The 18,875-nt window shown below is 48.7% G+C and overlaps 1 protein-coding gene across 1 annotated transcript in view; it reads right to left on the reverse strand.

The window, feature by feature from the left end:
• Positions 1-17,006, reverse strand: part of LOC122376760 (zwei Ig domain protein zig-8-like) — a gene marked incomplete at its 5' end in the record, with an annotated part of 43,315 nt that extends 26,309 nt beyond the window's left edge. The window contains 3 exons of the mRNA XM_043356701.1: positions 3,504-3,631; positions 16,332-16,425; positions 16,728-17,006. Coding sequence (XP_043212636.1) covers positions 3,504-3,631; positions 16,332-16,425; positions 16,728-17,006 — 501 coding nt within the window. The remainder of the gene's footprint in view (positions 1-3,503; positions 3,632-16,331; positions 16,426-16,727) is intronic.
• Positions 17,007-18,875: the final 1,869 nt, after the last annotated feature.

An 18,875-nucleotide genomic window follows, 5' to 3' on the forward strand; every position in this document is an offset into this window, starting at 1 on the left:
GCCACCTACCGGATGGCGGGGTGGCCCTTACGGCCCTCACACCCGTTCGGTCTGCGGCCACGTTGTGGGGTGGCGGTCGCGGGGTTAGCGGCGTTGGACTTCGTCCTTTATCCAGACTGCACCGTACCATCTGAACGGATGGATCTGCCAAGAAAGATGACATCCAAGGCGGCTATGAGGCGATCACAAAGCTTCACCAAGAGCTTCTCCTTCATGGGGCCGGCCGGCCGTTAAGTCGCAACACCGGCTGCCGAGTGCCAACAGCTGCGTGCGCTGGCGCCGACGCGTTGTGGGCCGCGCTGCTGACGCCCAAGCTGCGATATCAACCATCTATGAATAAGTGGCAGCGGTGGCGGCTTGTCAGTTGTTAACGTGCCTTAACAGACGTTGCGAATAGCCCGCGTTGAAATCGCATGGTTGGCAACACAACGCAAGTAAAAATGGGCTTCCTTGATGAACCTACTTTTTAAGCATTGTAGCCTTTGTAATTTTGGATGTTTTGCTGTAGATATTATTTTCTACATATATACTATATAGGCACTAACGTGCTTTAAATCGCGCAATGCAATTGAACCATGGTAAAGACAATGATAAATGAACTGAGAGCTGACATGCCCCATGCTTTGTGTGTGTGTGTGTGTGTGTGTTTTTTTTGTTTTTTTTGGCGAGTCGATAAAAGTGGTTTTGGACACTGGATGAGTTTTTAGGGGTGTGGTGAGGGGGAATGTAATTCCACAGACCTTTTGTCAGATTCACCAATGCAGTAGGTCTGTGCGGTATTTAGATATCGGAGCATTCTTTGAAAGTCGTGAATAGGGCAACTGAGTACCTACCTATAGCCGTGATATCCCCTCACAAAAACTTCTTTTAAATAACCGGGGATAAGTACATAAGCAGAGTAATTGCTATTACGAACACCTAGGTATCACAATGCTGAGCGAATAGGAAAATCCATAGATGGAGAATTGTGCCGCGTTACGGGTGCTCGGGCGCAGCCAATCCAGCGTTACCCCAGCGGTGACCTTGACCCGCATCGTCTGTCTCGGCTCCAAAGCCAAACCGGCGTGGAATTGGGAGCGCTCGAGCACTCATGGTCCAGCGCAATTCTCCACCTGAATCCATTCCTGATACACATTTGCTTGCTCATAGTCATGTAACCCCGGTAAATTCATCTAACTTTCATATTGGTCGCTCCATAGACAGATGGCCACAGATATCAACTTAAAAGGCCATTGTTGCATTCATTTAGTGGAGATCATTAAAGAGCCGTGATAGGCCACAAATCGCGTGACATCATACGTGTAACAACCAATAACGTCGGCCTGCAAAACCCAATGGAAGCGGCTAGCAGCGTGCAATAAAACAGGGCGCTGCTTTCTAAATGTCTGTCGTGCGCCATAAATGAATAAATCTTTTGTAGTGTGGCAACTCAGTATCTTTTTTTAACTATTGTACTAGTATTTAATAATTTCATAATTTTATAATTGTGCTTACGCTTTATGTTGATGTTAGTGATAAATCCTTAGATAAAGTAAATCGATGTGATATTTAATAGAAAAATAGCAAACTAACGCGCCATTCATTCGAAAGCTGGTAAACCTACTAAAAAGAACTACTAAAATTCCTGAGGAACCAAAGGATTATATTGGTATCAAATAGATGCCTGCTATTCCGTCGTGAAAACGGCCAATGCATATTTTGCATTTGATTTATTGAGTGTATTTAAATTCACATGCTATATACCTATGTATATGTAGACCTGAATGGGCGACATGGTGACCATCTTATAACGTTCACACATTTTTATGTTCCCCAATCGTCAATAAATTTAAAGCCCCCACACCACTATCAGTAGTCACAGTGTTTACCAGTCCACGCGCAGTGTGCGTGCGCAGGGGCCGGCGACCTGGCATGTTTTGGCAGAGTGAAAGTACTGCCAATTCATGGAAACTACCCCTATGACCTTGAGAAGTCGGGATTTCCAGACCTGAGTCATCAACCCCACCACCCTCCCTCGCTGGCCAGGGGCTGCTTTCACCCCAGGTGGGTCTCAGGAATGTGTTCCGACCCGTCTTTATTGAGTTGTGTGCGTGTAGGGTAGGGAGGGGCGCCGGGCTCGCGCTGGCCCCGCGCAGGGACTGTTACAGAGTCGGGTCTCAGGCCGGCTGTGTACGATTGCAGCCACGCAGGACGGTGCGGTGCTGTCGCCAACATATCATCGCTCAGCTCAGCACTAAAATATTCATAATTCCCGACCGATATTAGGGCCGCCGTCCGTGGGTGGGGGCCGGTGAATGTGGTCACTGCGGCCAAAGGTGGCGATCTATGGCACCAATACCAGATTGGCAGCATGCACCTCCCAGCGGGCCACACCTGGCCGCGGTCAGGTGACATTTACCGTTGACGGAAATGGGGTAGATCGTATATCAAGTTTGACAATAGAGAGGAGCAATGTTTTTGACCAAAAATGCCTTTGCTTCACAAGAAGACAAAGTCGATATGAAGGCGTTAAGTGTTGCTGTAAATATAATCATTTTATAGCCAGGAAAGTATCAACCTTTACCTAGTGTAAACAGCGACTAATTCAAGTGGGCGATGGGCGGCTCCTTTTTCATGAATTTAATAGACGTTTTTCCATTATTAATATTGATTTTGCGGGGACTTAACATGAACTATCAATATCTTTACTAAGTAAAATTTTCTTCCTATAAATGATTAGACATTTGCCTTCTATAAGACAGTTTGGCAATAAGGTGAGTCCCATTGTCATTTTGGTGAAAAACTCAGCCCGTTTTTCGCTTATGCAGAATAGAGCGCAGACAGCGCTCATCGCATTCTGAAGATACACCCCGGAGACCTCAAGTTCATGCAACAGCTAGATAGCTTCCTGTCTCAGAAATAAGGCATTCTTGGGACTAGAGTCTGGACTGGCATATTTCACCCTAAGTACCCATGTGATCACTAAACCATTGATTCACCGGTACCATTTTCGGCTGAGTAACAAATGCCGGGACCTCCCATCGTCGATTTTCCTGTCGAAGTTATTCATGGTTCATATCACAAAGGACCCCTTTTAGCTTTTACGCGGCAATGTTCTTGGAATCACTCCATTTTATAAATGCTCTTTTCTTTCCGATGCCAGGCATGACTCATGTTCTTGACATTTATTATGAAAGTAAAAGCATCTTGCCATTCTTGCCACCAGTGCTGATCTTCTAGTGACCAATAACCCACAGCATATTGAAAGTTTCATCACCTGGGACAGCATTAGTGACCACTTAGTTTTTTTAGTTACAATAAAAACGTTCAAGTAGAGCAAAAGTGAAACAAAACATCAAGTTTTCACTTTTCAGTCACGCCGATATAAAAAATGAATGCCTATTTTCGATTGTTCAAACATGTAGGCATCCGTTTTCCGAAATAATTTCAATTAAGTTAAGTGTCGTCCTTTGTGTTCTTTCAGCAAACGTTACTGCTCCGCAGGTCAAAAGTGCGCGTCTGACCTGGTCGTTGTGTTTCCAGAAGATGAACGGGGGCGGCTCCGGCGACCGGCGCACCACGCAGGTCAGGTTAATGGTGCTCTCAGTGTCAATGAAGAGCTCCGGTCCGCCCAGGATCTCCGTCACTGGCTCTGCAGAGGGGGGGGGGGGGGCAGACGGGTCAGAGGAGACGGCCGGCTTTGACGAGGGTAGACGACCGCAGGCGGGGTTTGATGAGTTAAGTGAATGTCAGACATGAGGGCAGGAGACAGACAGACAGACAGAGAGACTGACAGGCAGACAGGCACACCGACAGGCTGACAGACCGGCAAAGGGAATGATACATGAGCTCCGAAATACCTACATATGCCAGCGCGAGATCCTGGCGAGGCGCTCAGAATGTCAAGCAATAACATCAACCATACGCGTATAGTGAGGCATACAAATTACATGCATAGGCCTTCGGAACAACCTCGCCTGCATGAACTGCTGTGAGATAAAAAAGTGTTTATGAATGCTTAGTTACGCATGGCTCATGTCTCATGATAAGCATTCAGCGAGTAAATTAGATCTGGCACTCACATAACACGCTGATAAGGTTGGTAAAGCTATGGAGTCCCACTCTGTTTTAACAATGACTTATTTTATCACCCAACAGTTGTGAATAGATTCACCCAATCACCTGGCATGCTGTGCCGAACGCTTTGGTCATATTTCGTTCAATCGGCATATGCTGTACTACTGTCATCTGTGGCTGAAACCAAAACTTGCCAGACGCTTCAAAGATGGCTGCTAGCTCTATTGCTGTCATGAGGTCGTTGTCCATTGTCCAACCGACCATACAGTAAGACGAATGATGCAAACTATGTATAAGCCTTTCCTTGTCGTCAGAAGCGTCAATATGGAAGCAGATCGTTCAAAGAACCTAGAGCTAAATGAAGCATATCTGTCATGGTAAGATACCACAGATGCAGCTTTTCCTGAAAGCCGCTTCGCTAATAGCAAGAGTCGGCGAAAGCGATGCAGTGCTCGGACCCTGGCTGGCTGCAGTTCGGGTCACCTTAGCCGTTTTCACGATAGACTATCCGGCGAATGCACATAATTTGACCAAATTTACACCTAATCTCTTTTACAGCAAATATCTTCAACTTCATTTTATGAATTTATTTCAGTGTTTTAAATTTTAATCGATGATGCTTTCTGATAATATGACCAAGCAGGCATATAAGCAATTAGTGCAACCCAAGCTGATAACTGCTAAGAGACACACTGAGCCTAATTTGACCAAATCTGCACCTAATCTGTACCAGATGTGCACCAAATGTGTACCAGATGGCCGTCGTGAAAACGGCTAAATGGTATACTTCCAACTGGTATCAGATATGTAAGCAAAAAATCGGAGCTGCAAACGAAATTTATTTCGGGTACCAGTCCCAAATCCGTTTCTAATGCACATTTACTTGCCTAATGTATTTGTAATTCGGCAAATCGTTTCTTTATTTAACTCTGCATTAGTTTCATATAACAGAAAGGGCACGCTTTCATAATAATACCAATTCACTCGCCAATCCATTTATTGCTGCGTAGCATTTCCAGTAATTTTCTTCGCCTGCAGCAGCGAGCTTGATGAATTACCACAACACTTGCATACCTACTGTCACGCTCAATGTAACTAATCCGAACACACGAGCGGCGGAACGTAATATATGGCCGATTCAGTGTCATATTGTAGCGTAGCGACCATTTCGACGCCTTCCTGACATTCAACTACCATGTCCGGTCGCGTGACACATCGAGCCTGCGGGCGGCCCACGAGTGCCGACAATCTGAGAGGGCCGTGCGATACGCGTCGGACTGCACCAACTCCTAACAAAAACAGGTCGCTGGCCAGCCCACCCCAGGGAACGCCTGTCTGTCACAAGGGACGGCCAATAAAACCGGCCTGCAATATGCCAAACGTGTTTGCCGACCGTCCTTCGCAAACACCGGCCGGCATCTGGCCGGCGTCTCGGCGTCGTGCGGTCGTCATGGCAACGTCAGCTCGAGCACGAGTGGACAGACAAATGAATTCGGAAATCATTTCGCCATTTAAAATCGTTTGGTGCGAGTGGGACGCGGACCGGTTCCCAGCGCCGTCCGGCATCACGTCTTCCATTTGTTCCATGCGTCGCCGGCGCACGCGGCACCGCCAGCCGACAAATGACGTCTTATCACGGTTCGGCCAGCTTTCTGGCGAATTGCTTGTTCGGCTGGCCGACATGCAGCTAGGTAAACGTCGCGACGAGGTAATACCATCAGGCAAATAGTGTGTCACGCTTGAAAACCCCGGCATTACAGCCAGTCACGGGAATTGGTCCCGCTCAAAAGTGAACTGACAAGTGTGCGAGTTTCCATAAATGCAGTGACTGCGCCACTTTTCTGGTGATTGTGAAACAAAGATGAGCTGAAGGTAAATGTAACCATAGCGAGACTATTCTAGACTATACGACTACAGGCTGAAGCCTTTCCAAATCTTAAAGTTCAGACGTGTTTTGGTTCGATATTCGAGAAAAAGATGCCAAAAAAAAAAAATCCTTAAATCAATAGAACTGGAGAGTGGAGAGCTTAAGTGCTTCATCCTGTGATAGATGGGTAGGTACTCGTGTGTAATTTACATTTATTCTTCCACAGCATCCTCTGACAAAAGCGCCCTGTGACTGAAACATTAAGAGGGAAAGAGAAAAGAGAGAAAGAAACAGGGAGAGAGATAAAGCGGAGGAGACAGAGACAGAGGATGGCAAGAGAGAAGGAGAGAGAGAGAGAGGGAAAGAGAAAGAGAGAGAGAGAGGGTGGAAGAGAGAGAGAGAAAGAGAGAGAGAGAGAAGAGAGAGAGAGAGAGAGAGAGAGAGAGAGAGAGAGAGAGAGAGAGAGAGAGAGAGAGAGAGAGAGAGAGAGAGAGAGAGAGAGAGAGATGACAATTTCTCGAGATTAAAAAACGATTTTGAAAGGATGTCATCAATCCTTGTGCTACTGTTAGCAATAAAGATAAGGCAAGATTTCTATCTCAATCGATGACCGACCACTGTGGGCCAAGCCTGCATACACATCAAATATCACTTCAGCAGTCAAGCATGCACTAAATTTGGAAAAATCGCATTGTTTGGGTATGACCATATAATCAAACGTTACAAAAATTACCTCTCAAGGTTGATACCTGAAACTTTAAGTTTGCTAGTAATAATGTACCTTTATTGGATGATATGATTTAATGAAGCAAGCGCAAAATTGATTAGGCGTGAGCATCAAGTATCCCAAATAAGAGCTTAGCTAACCGGTAACCAGTTACCAAATTTGTCCAGAGTCCATATGATATTCAATTTACCTACACCCGTTCCACAGAGACTCCAGAAATCTGTCAAAGCTAGTCATTTCTACACAACACTGGGACAAACGTCCACAAGTGTTGTTTTTTCCTCTATTCCTCCATTAGTGCAGTAACTGGACGGGTTCCGGCCCCGAGGGCGCGCCGGCGCGCTCCTGGCGCGCCCTGCTGCCCGACTGGCGCCATTTCCGATCAGACACTTCCGCCGGAAGTGGCGCCGCCGCCGGCGGATTCCGAAATTAGCCAATCACGCAGCGGCGCAGCAGGCGACCGGCCCTGCGTGGCTAGAGGGGGCAGCTCGATGCATTAGCACACAAAGACCGAAAATCAGTTAGTTGGTGATATAGCTTGGGATGAAGAAATGCACAAAGTACATAGTTATCGAAAGAAAGTGGGTCAGAGTGGTTGGAGATTGATAAGTGTTTTTGTTGACCCGTGCATACTACACGTTTATGCCTTAATTTTCTTGTGTAATGAAACCATTTCCTGAAACAGTTAAGGGACACCAGATTTTTAGTCGGTGCCTAAACGTAACGACTCGTAGCGTTAACATTTTGCATCGATTCTTTATGCATATAAGTCAAGCTCAAAACGGTCCTGTTTCTCACTAGATGCAAATAATCACAAAATCACTGCGATCAAATCCAGTAGAAATTGATCACTTCGCATTCACCATATTCACCGAAGAAAAAGTGATCAGTTATAAAGGACTAAATTAAAGAATTTAGCCAAATTAACACACAATAGCCGTTTTCACGACGGCCATCTGGTACACATTTGGTGCACATCTGGTAGAGATTAGGTGCAGATTTGGTCAAATCAGGTTCAGTTTGTCTCTTAGCAGAGCTATCAGCTAGGGTTGCACTAATTGCTTACATGCCTGCTTTGTCACATTATCAGAGCGCATCTTCGATTAAAACACTGAAAGGAATTCATAAAATGAAGATATTTGCTGTAAAAGAAATTATGTGCAGATTTGGTCAAATCAGGTGCATTCGCCGGATAGCCCGTCGTGAAAACGGCTAATATATTATATAACAAAAAAGTGTTGTGAAGTCAGAGCTTATGTTTACATAACGCTGGTGCATAGGATGTGGTCTAATGCGTGCTGCACATGGCTTACCATAGCTTGTCATCTGCTGTGCCATCGGCAGCAGTTGAATAAATTGATTCTGGTAAGGGTATTTAGAACTTAGCAAACGACATAATATCTGTCCATAGGCGGCGGAACGGGGAGGGCACTGGGGCACCGTACCCCCCTTTGATTTTTGCATTTTAACATTAGCCCTATGAGCGTTGCATGGAAAGAATGGGACGAAAAGTCGGCAGTGCCCCCCCCCCCCTTAACCCTCGCCGGCACAGGGGGGGGGGTTGATGCAACCCCCCCTAAGGTTTTCGCGAATAACTCACGTAAAAAGCGGCCGATCGCGACGAAACTTTCAGTACCCTCGCATTGATCAATTTTACACCTACCCTGAAAATTTCATGACCCTGATCCCAATGACCTTTGACCTGTGACCTCTTTTCTGTGACCATGTTTGGCCGAAATCGCGGTTCGGTGCCTGTCGGCTCGCATTAGCCGCGCATTTGCAAGCTTTTCGTGGTTTCAAACGTTCAAACATGTGATTTGATGTTGCTCCCATGCATTAGGGTGGGTGTCAAGGTCACCTGAAGGTCAGGTCAGGTCATTGACCTTGGTGACCTCGGGTGACTCGGTTCACTTTTTCGAGTTTTACATGTTTCTAGGCTAGTTTTTGGAGCTGAATTCGAATTTAGCAACCATTTGAACATTTACGAAGTAGTTTTGGTGCCTTCGTAACATGTTACGAAGCTGTCCGAGGCGGTTGACACGTATTACGAATACCCGTCACAACCCCTACCGGTTGACCTGACCTGACCTGACCCGACCTGGTCTAAATGCTTAAAGACATCATCTCTGATCAAAACTAACACGACATTCGTGATCAGCACCCCGGAAAACCACATAGCAGCCACACTTTACGACTTTCTAACAGGTCCCGAATTTCCCGGTTTTCGGGTCATTGCCCTGACCTGGAAGGTCACCCGATGACCTAGGACCTTAAAATTGGGTATCATCGGCTTCCTCTTGTGACGGGCAGCACGCTCGTTTTTCCGCGAAGCTCTAGCTCGATCAGGGGCCAAACGCGAGGGGGGGGGGTCGTACCAACCCCCCCCCCCCCCTTGTGCCGTCGAAGGACTCAAAATGGCCTGTGCCGGCGAGGGTTAATTGAAGGTGTTCCGCCGCTACTGTATCTGTCACCTATCTCGTATTGCTAATGCTTTTTTGTTATAATAATAACACTTCTTTTTCCAGCTGAACGCTTTCTATGAACCGCTGGTGAAAATAAGAATGATAAATAGTGAGAGAGGATTGCAACGCAAAACAACTAAGGATTAAAGAGGCCGTTTGTAAGTTAGCTTGAAGCGAACAGCGTTGCCATTTTCATAAAATTTCACGTCAACGGCCACGAACGAGCCTTTTTTGCGTGGCTAGTGCGTGTTGATGCAGCACTATACATGGAAGTCTCGGCAGCACTTCATTTTTGAATAGTTCATTCAATAGCAATAGAGCTGCAAAAGAAGAAAAAAGAAGTTGGTTGGTGACTGTTGCAGCGTTGAAAGAGCTGTGCAAACAGTGCGGCTTTTACTCACTTATTTACTGCATTCCCATCACACTAGCCACTAGCCAGTAGGTAGTGGCCAGAGATTTTGACATATGCATAATTTGGTTATATGCTCTCTAAATCTAGCATGATCAGTTATAACTTCGCCAAGATATCTAGCAGTGCAACGTCATTGCAGCCTTACTCTATTGAGCGTGGAATTAGATCTTGGAATTGAAATTAGAATCCTCCGCTTCATGCTATTATGTAATTCCTATGACTTCATCCTTTCGTAAGGCAGCATATTATATACATTATACAATGTGTCGTGTGAGAAAATTTATGTTGTAGAACCCAAAAACACCAAATTCTTATTTTCAGCATGCCGAAGGACAAAATGTACGGTTGAATAATATCCCGTCTGTAGTATGGCGTAAGCTGCTGAATATCCAGCGTCCCGCGGGCATTCAGGGTTAATATCTCATTCTCATTTCATATTCATCCCACTGATAATTTGGGCGGCATATTCTCCGACGCGGTGATACCATCCCGCGCCGGGTGAACGGGTGCTTTGAGAGTCGACTTCCGTTTCTCGGCGCGGAGCTGCCAGGACGGGCGGCCGAGCCGTGGCGGCAGACTTCCGCTTCTGTCGAGCGCCGTGACAGAGCGCTGCGGCCCGTGCAAAAACTCGGCCGAGGAACTCTGAGCCACTTAAGGCCACCGCAAACTGAACGGGCGGCGTCCATTTTTCGCTGATGGACCCCAGATTGTGTTCCTGGCGCAGCTTGCGTCCGCCACCGCGATGAAAATCTGGTTAAGATTTAGTGGATAATTGTCTGGTATTGGAACCCATCAAGTAATACGTACGCATAGGACTTATCAATTTATAACTCTTCTACTGGCTTCAATTACAGTGAGATGTAAACGTGGGAGCTTCCGATATCGTTAACCTCTTACTGATGATATATAAATAAAAAATCAAGGCTCTGTGGATCAAGGCTCTGTGGATAGGCTCTGCTCTGTGGACCGTATTACTTTGGAAATGGCATTGCAACTCCCAAAAGGGGTTATTGGACTGTTTTAACCAAGAGTGAGTGTTTTAATTTACGAATTGCACCCCGGCCATTGTTTTCCTGTGAAAGTGTAAATGAAAATGGGTGTGCGAGGTGTAACTCCGCAGGAATCTCACGCACAGTCAGTTTTTGCTCCACAACAAAGCAATAAAGTGCCGCCTGGTGTTAGCTCTGCACACTGACACGACCGGCACGCCCCGGAGAGAAACGACAGACCCCTCTCCCTGCAACCCAGTCCCGCTCATTTCAGCGCACCTCTCGCCACCTCGCCACCATGTAACGGGCTCTGTCGGCAGCGTGCACCGGCCGTTACTCTCCGCCAAAGGATCACTAGCAGGGTGTATGTCTTGTCATTCCGTCAACACTCACAGACTCGGAAACACACACAGGCGCTCTCTCTCTCTCTCTCTCTCTCTCTCTCTCTCTCTCTCTCTCTCTCTCTCCCTCTCCCTGCCCCTCTCTAGACTGGAGCACTACACTCCATATGGCGAGTCAGATTCTGAAGTGGCCACTCAAGAGGAATTGTGAGTGCGTTTTGACGCCGAGGGCCACCACAAGATTTAACCACTCCCGAAGACGATTCACAGACGGACTTCATTTGCAGCTCGCATTGCTGGTAAACACGAGCGTTATACGCGCTCTCCGCCTGCAACGGAGAAGCAGATGGGGGCCAGATGACGCGTCGGGTGTTGTGTGACGGAGGAGGGGCGGCACTCGGCCCAGCTGGGTGGCTAGATGGCCAGTAGGACCGCGACTCCAGAAGGCGACAGCGAATTGGCCCCCACTGCTGCGGCAACGGCGACTGACGGCTACATGGTGACACTGGAAAGGTCGCCGAAAAACAGTCCGAGTCGAGGCCTGAAACAGTCTAGCGCCGGCTGTTCTGGAACAGGGTCTCTGAGGCCGCCGCGCAGGCGACAGCATGATTCTGCAGGGCACTGGTCCTGGAGAAAGTGGCTCTGAAACTGCAGCCCGATGGACAGACGGAGCGGCGGACGAGCGCTGCCCACCGACGTCCCATGCCTGGAGCCAATGAGGCATAGCCGGGCAGCGGCCGTACCGGCGGAGATGATCGCAACGACGGCAATGGCGAGCGAAACGGCGCCGTTAACGACCCCCGGCCGGGACCGTGACCCATTCCGTCATGGGCCTCATCAGCATCACGGTCGGCCTGATGGACAGCAGCATGACGAGACGTCATAGTGATTTACCCCATCCGGTGTGTCCCAGGATTAGGCGCAAACGTCTACGAGAGAGTATTTTTACTGTCCGCAGCCATCGAAGCGGCTGGAAATAGCATCACCCGCTTAAATAAAAAATAGCATAGGAGACTCGTGGGCCGTTTAGCGCTTCAAAAAACCTGAGTGAATCTCCTGGCGAGCGCCCAGCAGTCTGGAGGGAGTGGTTTTCGGTTTTCTGTGCAGACCGGTCGGATCGGCGGCCTGTCGTTGTTCGGCGGCTGATATCGCGGCTGTGACGATGGGCCAGCGTCAAACATTCACCGCCACCGGGCTGCGGCGGCGAGATAGCGGCTCTCCACGGCACACAATGGAGCGACAAGGCTTCAGGAGGTTCTGGAGGGCTTAGGAAGGCTCGGGTGAAGTCTGGGAGGTCTGAAAAGGTTCGGGGTGGCTCTGGAGGTCACGCAAGGGTAAGCAGAGGGTCGGGATGGGTCAGGATGGTTGAGAGTGGCAGGGAAAGTGCATAGGTACAAAGCAGACAGAATGTCCCCGAACGAAATGGGTGAGATAGCACTAATGCCATGAAGCACTGAGAGGTGCTTTGAAGCAGCCACTGTTAGAATGACACCCTCATTTTGTTTATGTCACTTCAAGTTGCAATGTTGAACAGGAACAGTGCAATATACCACAACAGAATCTCTGAACGACAGCCCTGTCAGGTCGGACTGAGTCGCGGTATTACTGTTTGAACAGCAGCACTGTTTGAGCTCCAGTAGCTCAGCGGCGCCGTCGGCCATCGCGCCATCGATTGCGGCCGCGTCGGATCAGGTCAAGTTAACACTTCCGGAAGGTGCCCGAGGTCATTAGTTCGGTTCACTGGGTCGACGAGCACCTGTTGCATTATTAGCAGGGCCGAGTTTCCGGTGACCGTTCTGAAGAAGCACCTCTCGTTTGTGGCTGATGGCCTACTGGGAAGATTAACGCCCAGTGAAGTATATCATGGCAATTTAGCATGGACGTGAGACACACGTGCGTCGGGCTATGCGAGGACGCGCGGCATAAAAGCTAACGGGAGATGCTTGACAGCCGCTCTGTCAGGCATTGATTGGTTCAATGGAAATTCAGAGTTCAATCATGTGGAAATTGTCGACCCATATGAGGCCGTTCAGTGAATTTATCAGAGTTGTAGAGTCTGGGTGCAAGCTTCTGTGAAAAATGGTGTTGCGTGAATTTTAAGAGCACACCAACTCTCATCTCAGAATGAAAAGAAAATATACAAAATACATCATGATTTCTCAGTTATGTCAATGCTCCACGTCTGAAAGCTCGTTCAATTTACCGTGACATTGTCCAGCTCGAGAAAATACCCGGCCGAGACATGTGCCGACATTTTTGACGGTGGTGGGCGGTGCTTGGTCTTGTCTGCTGAGCCCAGCCTCATGAACGTGTCCCACGTCACGTTTAGTTTATTTGATTATCCGCTCACAAAGGCGGGCGGTCCGTGTTAAGAGCGGCCGACAGCGCCGCCGGCGTCAATCTCGGCGGGCCCGCCGCGGCCATGGCAGTCCGCGGGCGGCGCCAATGAAACCGTGCTCCCAGCGGCACCGGACACCCTCAGCGCTGCAAAATAAAGCGACAGCTCTGCTCGTACCGCGCCGTAACGGCAGCGGGCAGCCTGCTGAGATGCACCCTTCCATATTATCCCGTGCTGAATTGTACTCTATCAGCATGTGACGAGATGAATCAATTGTTATGCACAATAAGGATGGGGGTAAATATTGCCCCATCAAGCGTTCTAGAAAGGCTCAAGAATCTTTACAGATAGCAGTTTGCACACTTTTTGCATTTTTGTCTTTCCAATCATTGGCGAAGATCTTTTGACCATATGGGTCATGGTTTAGATCAATCTCACGCCAATAATAGGTTAAACAAGTCAAAGTTTCAAGTTTGTTTACGTCAGCATGTTTCTTACATTTTTGTGCAACACATTATAATCCATCTTCAAAACTTAAGGCATGACACATCTTCTCGGAGACCTTATTACCAACTCCGTTATTGATCTTAAGTTCAGAACATTGCGTCACTGTTGCGTCATTTCTGACCGACCTATTATAGCCTTTGCATTATTTTTGGCTAGCATATGTAGAATTGACGTGGGAAGAAGTACGCATTGCAGTCTAGTATCGTGTCATACCAAATCGAGCTCTATCCGTGTCGTACCGGCCCTACCGTGTCGTATGTTGTTCTCTTACAGACTCGTGCCCTGCTCCATGTCGTACTATGCTGAGTAGCAGCAAACCGTGCTGAGTCGTACCGGACCGTGCTAAGTCGTACCGCACCGTGCCGTGTCGTATCATAAAGCACACCGTACCGTATCGTTCCACAGCAGGATGTGCGCCGTACCATTGGCCCGGCCGGCCCGGCGGAGGGCAGTCTGGCCGTCGTCTCAGCCAGCTATCGACCAGACAGCCAGGGCTGTCGCAGCTAAGGAGCCCCGCTGCCAGCAGTGCCCCAGTGCCGGCCATCAGACACCAGGGGATGGGTCAAACGGCCGGCAGGGAGGGGGAGGGGAGGAAGCCCTAGTGGGGTACGATCTAGGGTGGGTTGCTTGTGAAGTGGGGTCAGCCGATGCACTGATGTGGGATAAAGGATGGGTCCGATGGGATGACCCTGGAAAACCCTGATCACTTTAGGAATGTGTCATCGATGGGTCAACACCGTCTGATAGCACATCAGACTGCTGTCCGAAGTGAGTCTGAGCTGTACCGTCCGCGGCCGACCCACCATGGCACAGGACAAAGACCTGTATGTTACCAGAGATAAGACCGCCCGCGCGGGCCGCCACTTACTGTCTACGGCACGAGTGGTGTGCTGACAGACATTACCGGGATATTGTCCGACATTAGCCGGTGTGTTGCCGCAGGGACAGTGTATGAACGATATCATGAGCGTCGTGGTGGAGCGATCTGGGGCGCGGTATTCGTCTTGGCCGACATTGTCCCAGAGAGGAGAGTATCGGGGACGGCAGAGATCGGGAGGCTCCTCCTTTGTTGTTTTTCTCGCTGTGTGAAAATGACGTGCAGTTACCCAACTTGCAGTAAACACCTAACGGTGGAAATATGTTGGCACGGCTAGAGCTGTCAAGTCGTGGCATTTCTCCGGTGAGTTACTGCCTGCCGCCTGGAGTGAGAATGTTTAAAGGGACAATTCTGCTGCTGAATTCGAGGAATAAGACATTAGTTCGTAGGATAAGAGTAAGAATATATGTGGAATTGCATCACTCCAATTTGCATTGCGGCCTCATTCGCTTGTCGTCCTCTGTTACTACGGCCGGACCTAGGACAATCTGCAATATATATTTGACCAAACTCATTTTATCCTGCAGCTCGAGGAACACTTTCCTTTTTTAGCTCAGCCCGCTTATATACATTTCCGATGTGGCAGGCTTTTAATTGGTTAGCTGCTAGATGGTGACATAAAGCTAAAACGATGGCCCAACTAACGGCGTAGGACCGTATATTTGGTCCAATGTGGCATCAATACTGAGCTTTGGTCGGAGCCAGTGAGTCCCCACTCGCTATGGAATCACATGGAGCTACCACGTACCATGGCGTTTGCAAAGTTTGGACCAGTCTTCTTCATTACACTCCAGTGCCGGTGTCACTGCAGACGCTTGTAATCCACTTGCCTGTCAGAATGCTATTTGACCTGAGCAGCGTTCCAAACCAAATCCTCGCCAACTTTGTTATAAATGAACTTGGCCTTGTGACGGGACTTGCCGTTTCTCATACAGATAAAGTATTCACTCCGTTTAGATGTGTACACAGGCTAAGGTATGCACGAGATCGCTCTATACGGTTTCAGGAAGCATTCTAGCTGGGTCTTACAATATAAATAGCACAAAAATAGAGAGAGAGAGAGAGAGAGAGAGAGAGAGAGAGAGAGAGAGAGAGAGAGAGAGAGAGAGAGAGAGAGAGAGAGAGAGAGAGAGAGAGAGAGAAAAAGAGAAAGAGGTTAGAGGGTAGAGGAGGAGATCTGATTGTTACATCTGTACATCATTACTTATATTCACCACTGAAACCTATACATAACTACAAAAAAGAGGCAATGCCCATTGCTCGCAGCCTGGTTTGATGAGGTCTGTATTTTGTGTTTCTCACATATGTATGTTTCTGAAGATTCACAAAACTGCTTTAACAAAATGGTCACAAAATTTTATCGACATGAATATGCTTAGCTCATGGCAAAGTAAAATTGCCTTAAAACTCTTGAAAGGCTTTGCCAAGCTGTTTTCCAGATTTACGTGAGCTTTCAAAGGAAAATGAAATTCAAAGGTGGCGGTTGTTAAGCTGAAAACTACCTATATAAGTTAACTGCGCTTGTCATTCTAAGCAAAGTTTCATCGTAATGGATCCAGTTTAGTTCAATCTGAGCTTATTTCTTTGTCTTATACATCACATACAAAAAAAAAATTAAAAACAAAGTACGTCGTCGTTATTGGAAATAGCACGCAAGTACATTATCATTTATGTACCAGGATGTATCAGGATGTTGTAGCTATATCATTTAACTATCCTATCTTCAGTTACAAAAAAAAAACATTGTGTACTCACCGACGACGTTGAGATGGACGAGGTAGGACACCGGTGGAGACGTGCTCACTTGACAGGCGTACAAACCGGCGTCGCGGTGCTGGACAAACTTCACCTGAAACATGGCCGGGACGCAGGGCGTGAGAACTGGCACTGGTGTGGCACGGCCTATGCCTCAACTCCTGACGCTGTGGAGGTTTCTCTAATCTTAACTGCTCGCGTTCTATTGACCAGATTCACGATTTTTTTGTCAAGTAACGCACACGAATCCGGGGTCTCATCTTACCAACTCACCCTGCTCGTCACAAATGATAGTTAACCCTCCAGCTACGACCTTTGAGTTCCCACTCCCCTCCCTCACCTTCTATCTCCTAACATCCATATCAAACGTTGTCTCTATGCCTCTCTATTTCTCACCTGCAGGCTCCAGTCCGGGCTGTTGGTCACTGGCCGCGCTCGGAACCGTTCGTCACTCGTATACGTGGTCTCTCCGACAGTCAGCAGGTGCACGTCCCTCAGACGCACCCACGAGATGGTTCGGTTGCCGAGCGAGCGCACCCGGCACGTCAGGTAGGCGGTGCGCCCCAGCAGTACGGTGATGTTCTCAGAGGGGTCCGGCTCGAACCAGGGTAGGTCGCCGTCCGGGGAGGTTGGAGGCGCCGCGCCCAGCTGCACTGGGTCTGTGGAGAACGGAGGAGGTTAGAGGGGGCGTTAGAGGATGGTGGAGCGCGAGGGGTTCAGGGAAGGCAGGAGTCACAGGGACAAGGAAGATAGCGTCAAGGGCTGGAGGAAGGTGGATGTTAATTGTGTACGCTTGAAGATGGTAAAGAAAGAAACTTAAAGGGACTATCCCACCTTCTAAAATGTTGTTAAAACCAGTTAAATTGTGCCCGACTTTATAGATTGGATGACCAGGAACACGGTTCTGGCATTTATTTTTCATTAAACATCTTAGGCTTCCCATATTCCAAACACAAACTTTCAAATATGTGACGTCACAGCCCAAAATTACTTCCTTCCCCAGGCCACATTACTGTCATAAAGCTGATTCTTTTTACTCTGTAGGCACCACAACAAAGTTCAGACCAAGTTTTAAGCGATTTTTCAACGAACAAACCCATTTAAATCAGAATGACTAAACGAGGTGACGTCACACTAACGGTCGCTCCATGTTGAAGATAGGGCCTTGTACAAGGCCCATTTTCAAATGAAGGGAACGAATTTCTTCAACACCAAGAGGCCGCGGGGGTTGCAACCTAGATAGATAGTGGTTTCTGAACCTCGCCGCAAACTTGGCTATCTCAACTCAAACCCCATGTTAAAGGTGGGATAGTCCCTTTAAGTGCAGTAAGGCGTCAAAGAATGATACAAGAAACTATGCGGCATAAAAGTGAAACTTCTTGTTGCCTTGTTACAATTTTTGATAGCACACCACCAAGGCTGACGAAAACAAGATCAATCCTTCTCCGTTAAAGGAAAGTGCACTCGGCATCTGCATCTACAGCAACACATATAGGGATCAAAACATAGCCACTTGCTCACTGCCTCATGTAAAGCTCCCACCCATGAAAAGCTGTCTGTTCCTTCTGCCCTCGGCAGATTTCCTGGCGACTTGTCTGCATGAACAAGCTGCATTAATTCCGTTGCGAACACGACAACACCCAACTTGGGCCGTGCATCGGCGCAGCATCACCAACTTCGCCATTAGGTGCGCCTGTCACGTGAGAGCGGGGGTCGGCACCTGGCAGGATGGAGCGGCCAGGCTCGGGCCAAACGAACCCCATCAATAGCAGTGTCTGCCTACCTGCCCGCGACAGGCGCCGCGGCTGCGGCTGACGCAAAGAGGAGGCCGAGAAAGGGAGAGAGAAAGAGAGAGAGAGGGGGAGAGAGAGAGAGCGAGAGAGAGAGAGAGAGAGAGAGAGAGCGGGGGAGAGAGAAGACGTTGAACTGAAGGTAGAGAAAGACAGGGGTTGAAAAGAGAGTGAGGAGCTCAGAGAAAAAGAGATTAAAGGAAAGACGAATGAGGATGGAAAAAAGACAAAAGCTAGTTAACACACCCGCTGAGACTTCTAAAAGACTGATCGAAAAGTGGAGGTAGAGGGTTGAGAAACAAGAGATTGGGCGCCATCCGAAGACAGAAAGGCAGCGTTTGGGAGGAGACAGAGGTCGGGATGGTCGCCGATCGCAGCGCAGCAGCGCCGGTTATCTCCATAACGAGCTCGGGCAGACCCGCCGACTGGCGCACAAATTATCGATGACCCGCCATCGGAACTTTGCCGCGACATGACTTGGGCTCCGAGGCGAGCCAGAAATCCGCCGTCGCCGCCGCGCGCACATTGCCACAGCTTGTCACGTGCGCTAACGGCCGCGATGGCACCGGACAGGGCCGTAAATTTGCCATGACGGTCATCTGGCTGACCAGCCCGCGGTCACTCTGTCCTTACCCTGCCCTCCAGATCACCCCCTCCTCGAGTATAGAGGAGTGCGCCGGGCCGACCACCACTGTGGGCGAGGACCGGCTCCGTCCGACGGCTCCCCACCCACGGCCGCGGCCGGACCCGCGCC

This window comes from Amphibalanus amphitrite, unplaced genomic scaffold, assembly GCF_019059575.1.
Source record: "Amphibalanus amphitrite isolate SeventyFive unplaced genomic scaffold, NRLGWU_Aamphi_draft 002283F_arrow, whole genome shotgun sequence".
NCBI lineage: Eukaryota > Metazoa > Arthropoda > Thecostraca > Balanomorpha > Balanidae > Amphibalanus > Amphibalanus amphitrite.